The sequence below is a fragment of the Aplidium turbinatum genome, chromosome 6, assembly GCF_918807975.1.
Source record: "Aplidium turbinatum chromosome 6, kaAplTurb1.1, whole genome shotgun sequence".
Lineage (NCBI taxonomy): Eukaryota > Metazoa > Chordata > Ascidiacea > Aplousobranchia > Polyclinidae > Aplidium > Aplidium turbinatum.
Window position 1 is genome coordinate 4,508,792 of NC_137477.1, and position 17,150 is coordinate 4,525,941.

General features: G+C 36.0%; 1 protein-coding gene across 1 annotated transcript; it reads left to right on the forward strand.

Moving 5' to 3' along the window:
- The first annotated feature begins 1,592 nt into the window (after positions 1 to 1,592).
- Positions 1,593 to 16,934, forward strand: LOC145771818 (uncharacterized). Its single transcript, XM_082583550.1, has 10 exons — positions 1,593 to 1,703; positions 3,887 to 4,110; positions 8,843 to 8,955; positions 9,827 to 9,938; positions 11,502 to 11,608; positions 12,497 to 12,582; positions 13,388 to 13,493; positions 14,104 to 14,236; positions 14,876 to 14,959; positions 16,441 to 16,934. Exons 1-10 carry the CDS (start codon positions 1,593 to 1,595, stop codon positions 16,565 to 16,567), a joined length of 1,203 nt encoding a protein of 400 aa, XP_082439676.1. The 3' UTR covers positions 16,568 to 16,934.
- The last annotated feature ends 216 nt before the right edge of the window (positions 16,935 to 17,150 follow it).

The following is a 17,150-nucleotide window of genomic DNA, read 5'->3' on the forward strand; positions in this document are numbered from 1 at the left end:
TCAACAACTTGGTATCTTTGCAGTAATATGTCTCCCAAATTGTTTTGATAGCAATCAACAGATAAATAAAAAAGGAACCAGTAACCAAGCCATGTGGAAAGTAAAAAAAAAAATATTATGGGAAGTTGTAGTTTACCTTCCCTAAAAGACAATAAAGTTAATCTTGCCAAACCATAGCTACGTGTTCTTGATCAACGCGAACTTAGATCACTTCAAGGATTGAATAAAATTTAAAAATGAGCAGCAGTTTTTATAGAAAAAATCGATTGTTAGATTCTGTCATGAAATCATAAATTGTTATATTATAACTAATTATGTAACCTATAGGTTACAATAAATATGCTAGCATGCACCCCTCTAAACTGAGTTTCTTCTATATGAGACAAATTTTTCAGGTTTAGGGTAGAAAAGGGAAAGCCACCCGCAGCTTCTTTCAACGTTGCCCAACCTTACAGGCATTCAGTTTAGTGCGTTTTGACATGAGATACCTATGCTTTTCAGAAAGGTGTACTACTGTACTTACAAAGGAGCTAAATAGTTGGAACGCCTGGTCAATCTAATCAATATATTAAGCGCCCAAAATGCAGATATTAAACTCATGTTCAGCACACGTTTCGAAAACTAAACTATTTTTACCACTAGTGCACTTGTGCAGCAATGGTTGGTTGGTTGGTTGGTTTTGAATCTTTATCCTTGGACAGACAAAACCTTGATCGGTTATTCCTGGTAGTTTGGCATACTAGTAGAGGCTCTTGACGCAGGGCCGGTTACCGAGAATGAAAGAGTGAAGTTTCCAATTGTTGAAGTGTTGTTGCCGGAGAATTATTCCATTCACTAGATGCCACTGAATGGAAAGCAGTCCTGAAATGCGTTGCTCAAGCGCTCGCCCCGAGAGTCGAACCAGCACCGCGTGATCTTTAGCCGGGCGCGTAACCACTGAGCTAACGGGGCGGACGAATGGCAATGTCATAGTGTGATTTTGCTAGCGTGATAATTACAATGGTAATGGATTCACTTCCGACTTGCTACAGTTTTCTCTCTTGTTGCAAAATGTAGCCATCACGAAAAAATAATGTTATTTTAAAAACCACTAGCCTACTTCTCCTCGATGTCCACAATAAATTCTCTCCAACGTTTTCGTTTAAAAGAAAAAATGCATGAATCTGCTAAGCATTTGTTCAGGACATTGCACGACTAAACGTTATCCGTTGCCGTTACGACGGGCTCAAATATAAGACGCCTTCTTGAGTTGTCTTTGTTGCTAAACGTTGGGAATAAAAATAAATTTGTCATGCTCAGCCTTTGTCGCAAAAGAGTGAGGTGGCCAGTTCGTTTCTCTTAACCAACTTTTTGCCGCAACCACGCCGATAAAATTTATTATACCCTGAGTAGACAGAAGTGTCGACCAACAACCAGTCTAGACCTGATGTCGTTGAATTGTTAGAAAGTCAGCGTTTTATCTCCTGTGCTATCCCACCGCTAAGTATAGTATTACCGCATAAACAATGTAATTATTTTCTGAATATTGTAATATTCATTGATTTTATATTCTAGAATCTGTTTCTTACATAAGATTACTGAGATTTGAAACAATGACTGGGCAAGCTCAAGGGACTGGGTTCAGCAGCCAACATCTCCCGGTTCATTTATTTCCTCATCTCTATCCCCACCCACACCCAACTACTACTACAACCACCCCTCCGGTAAGCAAGTTTAATGATTTAAGTTTAATGATAACTGTAACCCTGTAAAGCCGAACAACAAAATCAAATCTTCAGATGTTTTTTGAAGATGTAGCACGACCAACACAGAATATTTAGATGTACAACTTGTGTGAATTTGCAACATTAGGCTATAAAAGGGTCAATTAAAAGGTATTTACTATTACATTTTTTTCACAAGTATTCATTTTACTCTTTCAAAGTCATGTACTTTTCAAAAATCTTTGTTGCATATAATAAATGCAACATAGGGCGCTACGGGGTTCTGAATAGCAGGGCAAGCAAGAGCGTACCAGGAAGTGTAACTTACGCCATCTTGGTTCTGAAATTGGGGGCGTTATGAAAGGTCCGCTGCAAGGTCCGTTGTAAATTTTCAGACAAAATGGACTTTTTAATCACGTTGCTGAAAAGTAGACAAACACTTTGTCTTCAAACGTAGTCCAACATATGTAAAAACTTTAAACATTAATGTAAAATGGTCTTTAATTAACACATTGGTCAGGTGTGAACTTGGATAAGAAAAAAATTCTTTATTAATGTAAGTTGTTTTAAAAAATGAACTATTGCTTGATTAAATGTTGGAATATTTGACCTGATTTTCCAGAAAAATTATCCTCGAAATTAAATCAAAGACACGGTCTATTCTGTGGCGGCCTTTTGAAATAAATCATATTAGTTTTTAATTACTAAACTTTGCCGCACGAACGTCATTTTACACCATGGATGGACATTTTGAAAATTGCTCACGTTTTCTGATAAATGGATGAATACTTTAATTCCCAAAGTATAAATAAATCGTCCATCGAAAAAGTAAAGAATTCTCTCTCGTAAATTGTTTTCACAAGCATTAGATTCACATGCATTGGATTCACATTGTCAAACAGATTATTTCTCAGATGATATAAAAAAAAACAGATGAAACACAATTGTAAAACGTATTGTAAAAAATTGCACCCAGGAACCCAGTTTAGTAGGCCACTTAGAAAGCTTAAGCTTAGACTGCATGTTCCGTTCGACATTTCTCAAGAAATGGTCGGTGTCAGTTTCTTCATCTCTGCACCTCAAACAGAGATTTCTTCAACGCTCTTTTTATCTTCCTGTGTTTATCGCAGCCTGCATCATTTGCTGTTCTTTATAAACTGTTTAAATGGAGGGGAAGCAATTTTTTTAACAAGTTTTATTGCGGGAAATTTTTCTATGGAGAAAACTTTCCATGGGAATTTTCACCGGGGTGATACTAACCGATTATTTTTGTCGACTATAGGATGTGTTAACAAATATTGGCCTGCATAACACTGTCGCAATCTGCTCGCAATTACATTTTAAAGTTATGTGTGCTGAGAAATGAGTTTGTAATAAAACGCTTACAAAAACGTATGGCAATGATATCTACTGTAAAATATCAATAAAAAAGTTTCGTAGCATCTATTACAGTGGTAGCATTTATTTCTAGAAATTTGGCCCAAAAATGTTAAACAAAAAGTCTCATGAAATGATCGGTAGCTTTAAAGTTGTGTGGTTTAAAGTGTGCTAAAGGTTAAATATAGATTTTTCAATAGATGGTATTGATCTTTGTTGATCGACTATCAGTATGCTATTTGCAGTCTGAAATACTTGACAGGCAAAAAAGTAGACCTACTTGGCAAAAAGGCCAACGATGAACACAGGAAAGCATTGAAGCTATAAGCGACCAAGTAGCCATGCTGTTGTTAAGTTTTATTATGTTTATAATGTCCTGATTGCGTTTCAAAAGTTTTCAAAATTACTAATACTGGGCTGTAAGGTCAATACAGTGATTAAAGCTCTTCGTCGTGTCCAAGATTACAAGTTTAAATTGCAACTATTCTTATTAAAGAACCAGAATATTTCCGTAATTAAACTAATTTTCTTCATTGAATGGGTCATGCTTCCATGGATTTTTAAAAGTTTAAATCACTTGAACTGAGAATAAAAATCTTCTTTTAATTCGTTTTGTCGATTTAATTGCTTGGCCACTCCGTGACTTCTCATTTTCCATACTTCCCGATCCCTCACCACCTCCTTCAACTCAGATAAAAATAATCAATATGATATTAAAGCTGCATTTTGTTTCTTCCTCTAGACAAGGGGATGCTCTTGATATGGCTACAAAAACTTTTATGATATCCAGTTTTCTGTTGTTATAGATCTATTCAACTTCGTATACGACACCTCAATCAGTAATTTCATCCAATGATCTTGGAATCGCCTCCAATGCATCTGTGAACTTCTTGCTAGCCTTCTTCACTCTGCTGAACAATCTGAGAAGGAATTCAATGGAGAAGATAAACCGAGACAGAGACTACGGAAAATTGAGTTTAGTGTCAAACGTTCCGCTTGAAATCTTGTCATGCGACTTTGACAATGACTGGTAAGAATAAACATTGTTACTGTTTAATGACATGTGTGACAAAACAATCCGTGTAAAATTAAAAAGACAGCAACAATTACATTGCTTTGAGAACTATAAAAGAACACTACCCTTATCTTATTAACAACAAAAGTACAACTAAAAGTACGCGAAAAATAGAAATTTTGATACCAGCGGCTACTTATGCTTTGCTTTCGTGTTCAGTCACAGACAATTTCTTAGTTATAAATGTTATATCACAACAAAATACGTCTTCCCTATCTCCAGCAAAAAACGCTGCGCTGATGAAAACAATAGACCACAGTTCGTGTAAGAAAGTCATAATTAACAATAAAGACATATCAGACATCTAAATCGTTGGAGGTCCAGGCCTCACTCACTTGCGTACGTCACGGGCTACAAAGCTCGGGTCCCAAGTAAACCTCATTAGACAAGAAATCATCCACTTGTCAACAAACTACTATAAGTAGCTGAAATAGTTGAGGTTGTCTGGTAATGTTAATAATAATGTTAATAATGTTAGTTTTTTTATATAGCGCTGTATCCATCGCAGAATGCGTTGCTCCTCAGCGCTTTACAAAGCAGACAGTGTCAATGCAGCCGTATAAAGGCGCAACTGAGTACATTATTACGGTAGCCACTTTAACAAGTCGAAATTCTGCCACTGAAATTGATTAGAATGCAACCGCCAACCAATCATAAGCTACGGTTTAAGTGACGTAAAAATGGCGAAAAGAAGATCATAGAAAGCAAATTAAGTGATGGATTTTTTGTCAGCTGGTTGGCTTAGGGGTTAGGGTTAGGGCTAGAAAGTAGTCATTTCATTGACGCGTGTTCGATTCTCACCACTGCTATTGCTCTTTTTCTTCTGTAATTACCAAATAAAGTTCAAAACAAGCATTAACTCTCTGGATGAGTGCTAGAAGGGTCACAATTGGACGGTAGCCTCTTATAACACGTTCTGATTGGTTGGCGGTTGCATTCTAATCAATTTCAGTGGCAGAATTTCGACTTGTTAAAGTGGCTACCCATTATTACCCGAATCCACTCCATTACTCAGTGCCAAGCAGAAATTTATGGTAAACGGTTCTTCCGTGGACCTCCTGTTCTTCACTGCACTTGTTTGATATGGACAGTTTGATCATCATTTCACGATTTTCCTGCAAGTGTAGGTTAAGTTAGACGGGTGTAAAGAAATATATGTTCACTTGTTTTTTAAATGATTTAAAAACTGAAGCGCATTGTATCTCTGCAATGTCATATAGGCTTGGATGCAACTAGGCCATTGAAATGGAAATACCTCAACTCCGTACACGCCAAAATCTCTGCGACTCCACAACCCTGTTATTTAGTTGAGTAATGTGACGTCATAAATCCAGCGACTTGGTTATGTGCTCTTCCGCACAATACTGCTAGGACACAAAGGAAATACCACGCCCAAACTACGACTGGAAAATGAGTACGATGGAAACAAGAACAAGATTACAAAACTACAAAGTGTCATTACCGGGGCTAAACTTGTGTAAGTCTCTTCCGCTTTACAACGCAGGACAAACATGATCTAGAGTAGACCACAAATCTGGCTGACGTGGTTGGAGTTTCAGGGAAATTTTGACCGATTATAAACATGTTTAGGTTAGCACTTAATTATTACCAACAGATTTTACGCTATCTATCTTACAGATTTTCAACCTCTCTGGTCTTTGTCTAGAGCAGTGGTTTTCAACCTTTTTGGTGGAACGGAACCCGATGAAACATTTCAAAAGCTCATCTAACCCCTGTTCAATAATTTAATTGCCTTACACAAAAAAACATCATTTGATTAATAAAAATTAAATTACTCATGTTCAGATTTATTTATTTACAATAAAAATACAAACTGTAAAAAATTATATTTATTCTGATAAAAAATTCAATGAGAAACTTGAGCCTGGTGTCTCTTGCACAAGTCTTTAATATTGGGTCGTGTGTTTGACAGACACACACGAAGTTCATCTTCCACAGACAACAATTGTGCTCGCCTTTTGTGCTTGATGATTATATTTAAACAATATGCATATAGTAATAAAATAGACTCCTGGATTTGAATGTACACTTGCGGAACCCCTAGACTTACTGGCGGAACCTTTGGGTTCCGCGGAACTCTGGTTGAAAACTACTGGTCTAGATAAATTTAATAGCTAGTTAAGAATTAGGCATTAATCGTGCAGCCTATAAAAAATTTACTACTACTGAAATTTGTCCCTAAAGAGTAAGTTATCTCACTGAAATAACATGCCTTATGTGGAGAATCAATCAACATACCGGTAATTGCTTATATGAAATGTAGAGTTCGTAGATATACTCAATTACAATTTCAAAGTGTCTAAAACAGATCAATTGAGAACAGAAAATCATACTGCTTGCTTAGAAGTCGTGCAGACGTGCAACCAGGTCGTGATATAAACCGAGTCTTTTTAAAGAACAAAACGAAAATCCAGTGTGTACTTAGGTTGGATCATATGTCAAATGTATTTGTTATATTTCAGATGTAACTAAAAACAATAAAAGAAAATCCACATTATATGTAGCAGCTAAAATATCACCAAGTTGTTGCAGTCCCTGTACACTTTCTCTGTACACATCTTCTAAATCTAATAAATCTGTTAAACCATAAACAGACATTATGTCTGTTTATGGTTTAAAAGAGTTACCTCTCTACCCAAATTGTATAATAAATCTGTGTTTCACTTTTTGAGTAAAAAAAATTTCTTTGCAATTAAAACTGTTGCAAGATGAGTAATCCATACGTCAGTTACCTCCTCAGCGTAATGTTTATCAAACAAACTTTAATGTTGCTGATGAAAATTTTGTGCTTAGTTTAATTTGGCATTATTGAAGGTTGTACATTACATCAATATTTTTATGTTGGGAGATTAATCAGGGAATTAAAATGAAAGATTTTCAACAATATTTTGGGCAACATCCAATTTTGTCATGTAAATAGCATTAGAACAGAGCAAAATTACAGTTTGATTAAGTTTAAAAATGACCTTTACGGTGCAATTCCGAGTAAGTTCAGGGCATGTTGATGAATTTACGTTAAGCAAAATTGCTGTATTTGCAATTTTGCTGGAAATTTGTCATCCCATTGTGGCTAGTAACAATATAACAGCAAATTAAACAGACTTTGCTAAAAGGATCTTGAATTACAAAAGAAGCTTAAAATTGTTTGATCTATGTGTGTCTTGCAAAGGCCAACTTTAAGAGCTTATTTAATAATTCTTTACTTGTTATTATGCGTCCAGTTTTTCTAGGTACTTATGGTAAGACAGAATAATAGCCTTGTAAATTTCAAAATAATTGCTTCATTTTAATACAAATTAAATTGATTTAAATTTAAAGTAGATGAAGCAATCTATAAGCAGCAACAAACCTGTGTGATGGTATGCCACCTCAAAGTGGAAGAAAACTTGTTAAACTGGCAACAAGATCCATTCGTTTTGCATTAATTCGACATCGGAAAGCGTTGAATTAATGTAAAATATGCGGCTTTTGCTGGCTCGGAATACAATATTGCACAACGTGTACCTTCACAGACAGCAAAATCCGTCATTTCTACATCCTTCAGTTTGTCATTTTTTGCATTGATTCAACGTATGCAGACGTTGAATCAATGCAAAAATGACGGATTTTTCCGTCTAAGTTGTGGTAAACATTGGTGGTTTTGTCTCATTCAGTTTAAAACAAACAAGAGCTAATATAAACAAGTGTTGCCCTTCGTGTAAGGTGTGGAAACGTTGGAAAAGCGGCACGTTTGTGAAGTAGATTGAAGGGTACAAAAGAGTAAGACACGTGAATGAAAAATCGCTTAACTTGTTTTCATGAATCGTGAAATGATTCAGGTCGATTAATGATAATTAAATGGACAGTTTTTCCTTTGAACTGAGTGGTCGATTCAATGCAACGTGCGGACGTGACAGAAATGAACTTTTATGTTTTAGTCAGAAAAGGCAAACACAAAGTAAACCGCTTCTTTGCTTAACTCTGGGCTCAAATCGAGCTTTGTACAAGTCTCAGATACCATCACGTATTCAAATACCTAACACGAATAGTGTTGATGGTGCTTTCAACCCCAGAATCTTTCCAGGAAGGAAAGAACGAGAAGAAAACAAAGCGTTGTCTTTGAAGTTCTGTTGTGATAATGCATTTGCATCTACTCTGGATTATCTTTTTAGCGGCAGCTCTTGGAAAATCATCTCTTTCCTTAGTAAACTTTTTCGTGATAATGTAATTAAAAAAAATTAAGCAGAAACCGAAACTAACAACAACCGAAATCACTTCAGACATTTTTAGACTTTTGCACACCATGGTTGCGTGCTTTCTGAACACCAATGTGTTGCCTTGGCCTTCAAGACACGAAACGTTCCTTCTATTTTGAGAACCTTAATAAATTAGAACCACGCTGACAATGATGATAAAAGACCTGAGTTAAAGAACTACTTCAAAATACAACTTTTGCGATAAAGCAAGTTAAACTTTTTTCGATGTCATTTAAAATCTTTTACTTCAATGCAAACACCAGCTTGTGTTATCGCCAAATTAAGCCGTTTTTTTTTAAATCAAATTTTTCCCTGGTACGCATTGACCACTACTTAGCATGTGTTTAGTGAAACCTCAATTTCCACAAAATGTGACTCAAGTAGTTCCACAACTCAGGTCTTCAGTGCTAAGTCGCCTGAATACCTTTCAGGTGTCCCGGATGGAACAGAAGCACTGGAGAAGATTCTAGTTGGTCGATCAACCAAATATCGATGCAAAGCGAAGGAACTGGGCCAGTTGTTGATCATCCGAGAAAAAGTGCTGGTAAATACATGAAGTTATTATAAAAGTCGAATTGCTGTCCATCAAACCAGACCTAATTGCTAGATGGCTTGCTAAGATAACTTACTCTACAGTAGCTACGCTGTTTACAGGGCTGTAACAGGCCATTCACAATTATACATGACACCTTCAAGTCTGTCTACTGTCATATTGCGATGTATAGGGTGACAAAAAAATCTCCACGTAGCCTTGCAAGTGAACAAGGAACAAGTGTTGCAAAAAACAAGAAAATTGCAGTATTGTCTGTAATGATATTTTAACAGCACTTAACTAGAGATTTGAGCTATGATAAGAAAGACGCTGGTAGTTGTGAGGTACAGTCCTTTTGACAACAAATAAGAACAGGGAAAGTTTTCACATTCAGCATCCAGTGAAACGCGTTTACTCCACGTTGCTTGATGTTCACATATCTCCGTCCTTGCCGCATAAACTTTGCCCCTATTAGCTCCTACAAGTGGATTGATTTGTTTATAAATTAAATCACTTGCAAAAAACAAAAGCAATTGCCGTATGTTCCTGTAATATTTCATACTGCTGTAAAAATGAGTATATTGTGCAGATCTTATAATCTACGGCACATTTACATTGATAGTATATGTCTCTCGTCAATTAAGTTTCTTCAAATAATAAATAGTATAGGTTATACAGTAAAGTAGATTTAATAGAAGTACAGTACAACTAAAAATTACAACTTTGAAACAAATACAAAGAGATCTATGGTAACATGAGCCGGAAAACTGCTCTTATTTTTAAGATTGTTTTGTAATAAAACAATAGAAAGGTTTGAGACTTCTAAAAAAACTGTTTGTTCTTAATTTTCGTTGGTTAACTAGTTGAAAATGTTGTTTTACAGAAGGCGGCTTTGCTTTTATACTGACAAGCGGAATTTCGACTGATTCCCTTCCACACTTTCGCACACCTTACATTTCATTGGGCAGCCACCATAGCTACTGCGTTAGTTTCCGGTGAGTAAATTTCGACCTACATTAAATAAACAAGCTTATCTTTAAAGAAATGAATAAACAAACCGCTTGTACCCACTAGCGTAGCGCTTTCCGACCAAAGAGACTTTATACTCTGATGCCAATTTAATTAAAAAAGCAAAGTTGAAATAAAATATAAGCAGTTGAAATAGGCTACAGTTCAAAACACCAGTTTTTCATTTCATGCAATAAGCTTGAAATAATTGCGTGCTTGTAGAAATGTGCATAATGAAATATAGTGTTCTATACATGGACTCCTAAAGTAAAGGACTGGAATGTTGCGATCTCGGGGTTTGTAACTTGAGTCTGAAGGATTAACTTGAGTTCTGGGCTGAAATAACTTCTAGAGAAGCTAGAAACACAATCTTGGATTCCATATTAGGCTTTTTGAGGATGGCGAGTTCAATAGTGTTACTTTCAACACCATCTGAGGTCATTTTCAAGGTCAAAATATCATATTTTAACGTCAAATTACAGAATTTTGGTCATTTTTTCCCATTTTTGCGTCTAAATCGTAAAGCAATATTGTTTGAAAGAAGTCTGTGACGAAATATGCTATTACATAAACATCATAAAACAATGAAAACTATTAATACTACAAAAAGTGCTCAATGCCAAGCAAAAAGTGCTCAACACTATGGCTATTATCTAAAGGAGTCTATGATTACAATATAATACACAAATTGACAATACATAACAAGATGACACCGTCCATAACAGACAATGTCTATCACTAGTTGGAAAGCGTTTTTTGCCTCCTGAGGCATCCCAAAGACTTTTCTAGCTAAAGGTGCATCTACAAATGATAACAACTCAGCAAAATGAAACCGGCAACGCATTTCAGTCTTGTCATGCAAATTACAGCTATGATTTCAGTAAATTGTTGCGTCACAAAACCTTGGAACCGCAATGTTTTGCAAGGGCATATGAAATCACCAAAATATTTCCCAAAATAAATAAAAAGAACTTCAAAGAACTTACGCAGTGTAGAGAAAATATCTTACACAATAGATGCAGTAGGTGCACAATATCATATTTCGTCACAGACTTCTTTCAAACAGTTTTGCTTTACGATTTAGACGCAAAAATGGGCAAAAATGACCAAAATTCTGTAATTTGACCTTGAAATATAATATTTTGACCTTGAAAATGACCTCAGATGGTGTTGAAAGTAACACTATTGAACTCGTCATCCTCAAAAACCCTAATATGGAATCCAAGATTGTGTTTCTAGCTTCTCTAGAAGTCATTTTAGCCAGGACTCAAGTTAATCATTCAGACTCAAGTTACAAACCCCGAACATAAGAGGTTCCAGTCCTTTACTTAAGGAGTCCATGGTTCTATAGCTTAAATTTAAAATATAAAATTCTAAATACTGAATTATAATATTGAGAATGACGATAGCCTAAATGTGAAATATCTGCTCACTGCAAGAGCTTTCCCTTCTTATAATTCGTCAAGGGAGGTTACTTGCCCACTTCTTCGCACCAATGTACAGTGGAACATTTTGTTGATTACTGTACGAGCACTTTTCTTTTATTTTAGGTATTCTATACGTGGACCTGGCCTTGGGTCTCTGATGGTTTCTTGGAGACCCTTTGGAGAAGTTAAACCTGAAAAATCTAAATTTATCATAGCCAATTTGATGCAAGGTAATGGCAAAAGTCACTGATTTAAATATTAAAGTCAGAATTCATATGTTGCGCAATAAAAAAATCTTTTGGTATGACCAGACCTGGAATCAAACTGAGGCCTATCAGAACTAATGACAAAATCACTCCAGCCTGTCACTGATCATGTAAATTCACTTGTTCTTTGAAATCAACCATCTGGTGATCAATGTTACCATTTTTACATCGTTTCAACGTCTAGCCATGTTGATGTAGAAAAGGCAAAACTTGCTGGGTAAAGAGCATGCCAACAGTCGGGCAGCACTGAACTGTTAAGCCAGCAGATTCAACTCATTTTTACATTAATCCAACGTTTCGGACGTTGAATCAATGTAAAATGGACTGATTGGCTGGTCCGGCAATAGCCTGCTAAGTGAAGCAGGTACAAGTAAGTTTGGTTTGGTGCAGGGATAATGACCTCGCTAACAAAATGGCTGAGCCCTCTTGAAACTAGGCTTCTTTGGTGTTTACTATGTTAAGTCACAATCTTTCGTTAACAAGTTATAGGCTATCAAATGTGGCTCACGGAACTTTTTAGATGGGCTCACGAAGCATAAATATTTGGATACATAGGTTGTCAATATTGAGCTATTAGTATGATGCAAGGTCTAAAAATAAAAAAAGACACATAGCGTTCATGATCTCAAACTTAAAATAAATTATGATATTTTGTGTTTAATTAATTTGCCCATCGGCAACCATATGACAATCATAAAACAGATAAATTTATCCCCTGCTAGAAACTTCCAAGATAGCAAAATCCGTCTTTTTTACATTGATTCAACGTCTGCAGACGTTGAATCAATATAAAAATGGCCGATTTTGTTACTTTGGTTGTGCTCCAAGCTAAAAATCAATTTTGTGCTGCAGGTCCACAAACCAACGGATCCACTTGGAGAGAAATTGCCAAAACAGTGGAGTCGCCTTTACGTCATGGCTACCCTAATGTGGTTCATGTAAGAAAATATTCGTTGTTGGAAATATGTAAATTCCAGGTTGAAAATTACTTCTATTTCACATTGATTCAACGCTTGCCGATGATAAATCAATGTAAAAATACTAGTTTGCTGGCTGTGCAACAAAAAGAAGCGCAACTCAACTCCTTTCTCACATCAATTATCTCCTTATTCGAAGATGGCCAACACAATGGCTTTCTCGTAGCTTCTCAATGCAGTTTGGCGGTACATCCTAACTGAAGGATCCTTGCGTAACTTTTTATCCTTAACAACATCGAAGAACCAGAACAGAGGTTTAGAGACGTCAGCGTCTACTTCATCACTCAAAACTATCCATTCGTTCTTTTGTGCACCAACCAGCAAACTAACCATTTTACAATGATTCAAGGTTGAATCAATGTAAACTTACTGAATAGGTATATGAGGCTTGGCCCACACAGGAAAGCTCATTGACTTTTTTGCTTAAGCCTATAAGGGACGAGATGTTGTCTTAGTGTGTTCATGTTTTTCCTGCCTACATTGATGGATTAGGAGTCTACATTGGCCAGCCAGCAAATCAATCCTTTCATAAATTGATTCAACGTCTACGGACGTTGTGAAAATGTATAAATGATTGGTTTGCTGGCTAAATTAATGAAGCTGCTGCAATACATCCTCCAAGAAACATAAAAATGTGTAAGCAAAAAATGCACATTTTTATTTTTAAAAAGTCACTTTATAGCTTCAAATTTGAAAGGTAGAAATATATTTATTTCTTTAAATAACATTAAATGCTTATACAAACGGAAGCTTTTGTTGCCTTCAGTTTGAGTTCCAAGCAAGAAGAGACCTAGCTCCGAGAAGTTATATCGCGGTGGATGACGTCACGTTAACAACAGGATCATGTCAAACAACTTCAAATCCTCCAAAAGGTTTGCGGGCGATATACTGTAATTACGTCATGTTCCGGTTGGTTATTATTGTATAGTCTACGCTGTTAGCAAGAATGACAGACACTTATTAATTTCTACACTTAAGTTCAATATGATACACTTAAGAGCTTACATATCTTTGTAAAATATGTGTTTGTTTTGCACCGTCTGCCATATGATTGCTAAAGAGAACAAACATGTAGGTGTGAATGATATAGACAAAAGTTCATTTTCTGCGATAAAAAGGACATGCTCTGCCTTTGAGATGATAAGCTTGGGCCTGGTATCAATGAGATCCTCATGCTTCAAGCTTGGGCCTGGTATCAATGAGATCCTCATGCTTCATCTCAAGACAATTCCAAGAAAAAGGCGCTACGTCCAAAGAATACGCTGCGGTTTTTTCAATTTTTTGGGCTTTTTGTATAGGTTACTGCCCCTCATATCATCCCGAGTCCAAACGTACCCCTCAGATCCCCCCCCTATTAACGCTACTATCCAGCTCCGAAGTAGCAACTAGTTTTTACAAGTTTTATTCTTGTGAACATTTATTTTGTTCTAATTATCAAAAATTTGCTGAATAAATATAAAAAGATTATTTGAATATTTTCAGTAATAGCAGGACAACTCCCTTCAACACCGGCCTCCACTACTACGACACCTTTCACAACTACGACCAAAGACTTTGAATGCAACGGAAGCATTGTGGACACCGAGACACAAAAATGTTGTGACGGAAACATCATGTGAGTATCTCTATATACTTTTTGCCCTTTTCGTTTTGAATTATTTTCTTGTGAGCTCGAAATGACTAAACAAACAATAATCTCAGATGAAGTTATTGCTGTAAAATTAAAAGTAAGCAACTTTGTGTCATGACCTTAAGGATTAGCTTATCGATGGATTTTTAAAGCATTTAAAACTAAAAACTTTTTTAAAATGTTTCGTATTAGTATAAAATACCTGTTTCGGTTTCGCATCGATTTGAATCTGTGTAGTTTAGGTAAAAAGTTAGTTTTATTTCGCACTCATAAAATAAAACTATATTGTTTTCAAAGAAACTAGTTTTAAAACTCAGTCATTACACAATCAAATTATTCTTTGATAATATAGTTCTTGGGATACAATTGCGGAATTCGTGTGAAATATCATTCACTTTTTAGGGGAATACGTTTACATAATTCAATTTTTACATTATCAAAACCTTAATTAAAAAATAATAATTAAGTTAAACCTTAATTGAACAGTTTTATGAAAGAATCGATGTGACACCGACAAGGTTAGTGTATTAGCTGAAACACAGCGTCTACCGCCGCCATTCTTGCTTCATACACGCAACTGCCAAGCATAAACAGTGTTGAAACTTTCACTTTTTTACGTTTCAGCAACACAACAGAACACGAGATTTGCTGCGGGCCTATCACTCACGATCCTCGAACGACTCAATGCTGCCGCGGCTCTGTGCTAGTGTGAGTGAACTTCAAATAGTGTAAAGTAATATTGGTGGAATATTGAGATAGCCTACTAGTAGGCCTATTCAACTCAAGTTGATATTTTTCGACAAAGAGTATCACTGCAAATATCTTAAATATATTTTACAAGTGCAGATACAAACAGGGTCGTTGAGAGGATATTTAGGGTCGGTGCCAATGAGATCCTTGGGCCCCAAACCAGGACATTTACAAGACAAAAGCACTATATTTAAAGAATACACGGTGGTTTCTTCAAGTTCCCGAACCCCTTGGAAAGATTCCGTCCCCCTGATATTATCCCGGGCCCTGGTCCAAAAGTACCCCATGGACACCCCTGTTAACGCTACTTCGTAAAAACGACTTGTTTTAACCTGATGCCGCGGGTTCGCTGTGGTGGTAGCGGTTTGTCACTAGCTTTCGGAACACAGTTCCCTGTGCAATGACAGTCTTATATCTACAGCACACTCGTGAAATAAACAACGATCCTGCTGCTAAAAGCGAAACTCAACATATTATATTTTAAATATATTGTACTTCAAGTTAAAACTTTAAAATATTTTGAGAAAAAAAAAATAGGAAGGGAATGTATGGCCGAATAGCCCTCCCTGAGTACGCCGCTGCCAGTAGGCTAGGTGTGAGCAGCAAAGGCCTGATGGAGACGTTTAAAATAGGCTTAAACACTCTTAATCCCCATAGAAATTCTTTGTTTGTGATGCGTGTAATCGTTTGGTGGGTTTAAAATTATTTCCTACTAATAAAGGATATTACAAACACGTCACGAAATTCTTTAAGTTTTAAACCTTTCACTCAAAAGTCGTTTGTCTTCCCACAATTTGTCCTAATCGCGTTATAACCTGACGGTAAATCTAGGCCATGTTTATCACATAACAATGGCTTTATTATCATAAAACAGTTGGGTTTATCTGGTACACTGTTTATACTTCAAACAGATTAGCGCCTGGCCTGTCTATTTTAATTGCAAGTGTATATAGATGATGACATAGTATAAATTATATTTCACAGTGTAGATTCTAACGATCTGTTTTAGCCTGATGCTGCGAGTTCGTTGTGGCAATATCGAATTGCACTAGCTTTCGGAACACAGTCCCCCAGTTCCCATGACTAGGGAACTGTGTTCCGAAAGCTAGAGCAATTCGATATTGCCACAACGAACTCGCATAGCATCAGGCTAAAACAGATCGTTAGAATCTAAACTGTAAAGTAAGCAACGATCATGCTGCTAAAGGCGAAACTCAATCAATTGTATAAATTATATGTTTGATTGATTAATTTTATATTAACCCTATTTCTATTAATTTTAATCTACTAAATTTTATTCACACCAAGTTGTTTTATTTTCTGCTATCACAACCCAAATTTGATAATCATAAACCATAGCCTACTAGCCAAGTTCAATGCCACAATTTCTTATAAAAACTCTTTTGTATTGTTTTCTAATGAAAACGATGTTATTCCAGGGATGACGTTTTAGGATGCTGTGGAGGAACTCCTTACAACATGAACTATCAAAGTTGCTGCGCAGGAAAGACTTACTATAGATCACAAGAAACTTGTGTTAACGGGAAGAAAGAAAGCTTGTATTAACTCGAAAACCAAAAGGCTTTCTGAACTGCCAATCACATGACAAATAATCATGAAAATGTCGAGTTTTATTGTTCAACACCTCAAAGTTGCTTAGTGGTCAGCCTACGTTGATCTGAGATGGATTTGTAAATGCTGCGTTGGTAACGTTAACACACAGATGAGTGATTGTACAGAAATTGTTTTGTAAACATTCTTTTGTTAATGCAGCAAAAGCTTATTTGATGACAACACAACCAATAGCAAAGATTAAAAGAAATCCAAAAAGAGATGATGTACATGAAAATGACTATTTTCAACAATTTTTATAAGAAATAGAATCTTCGACATTTCAAGTGTATTTCAGTGAAGTGTCTGTCATAAAGTGTTAGCCTATAGCTTTCAAGAAATGCTTTCCATATAACATCTCAGTTTATGTGGCAACTTGCAAAGTAACCTTTCACAGTGTTATTGCATTTTTTTTAAATAGTCTTGTACTTTGTAAATAGAAAACGTTGGTTTTACACCCGTGGTTTTTTATAACAAGCTTTTCTGAAAAATAAGTAACCTATTGAATGAACAATGCAAGTGATATAGCAAGGATCAA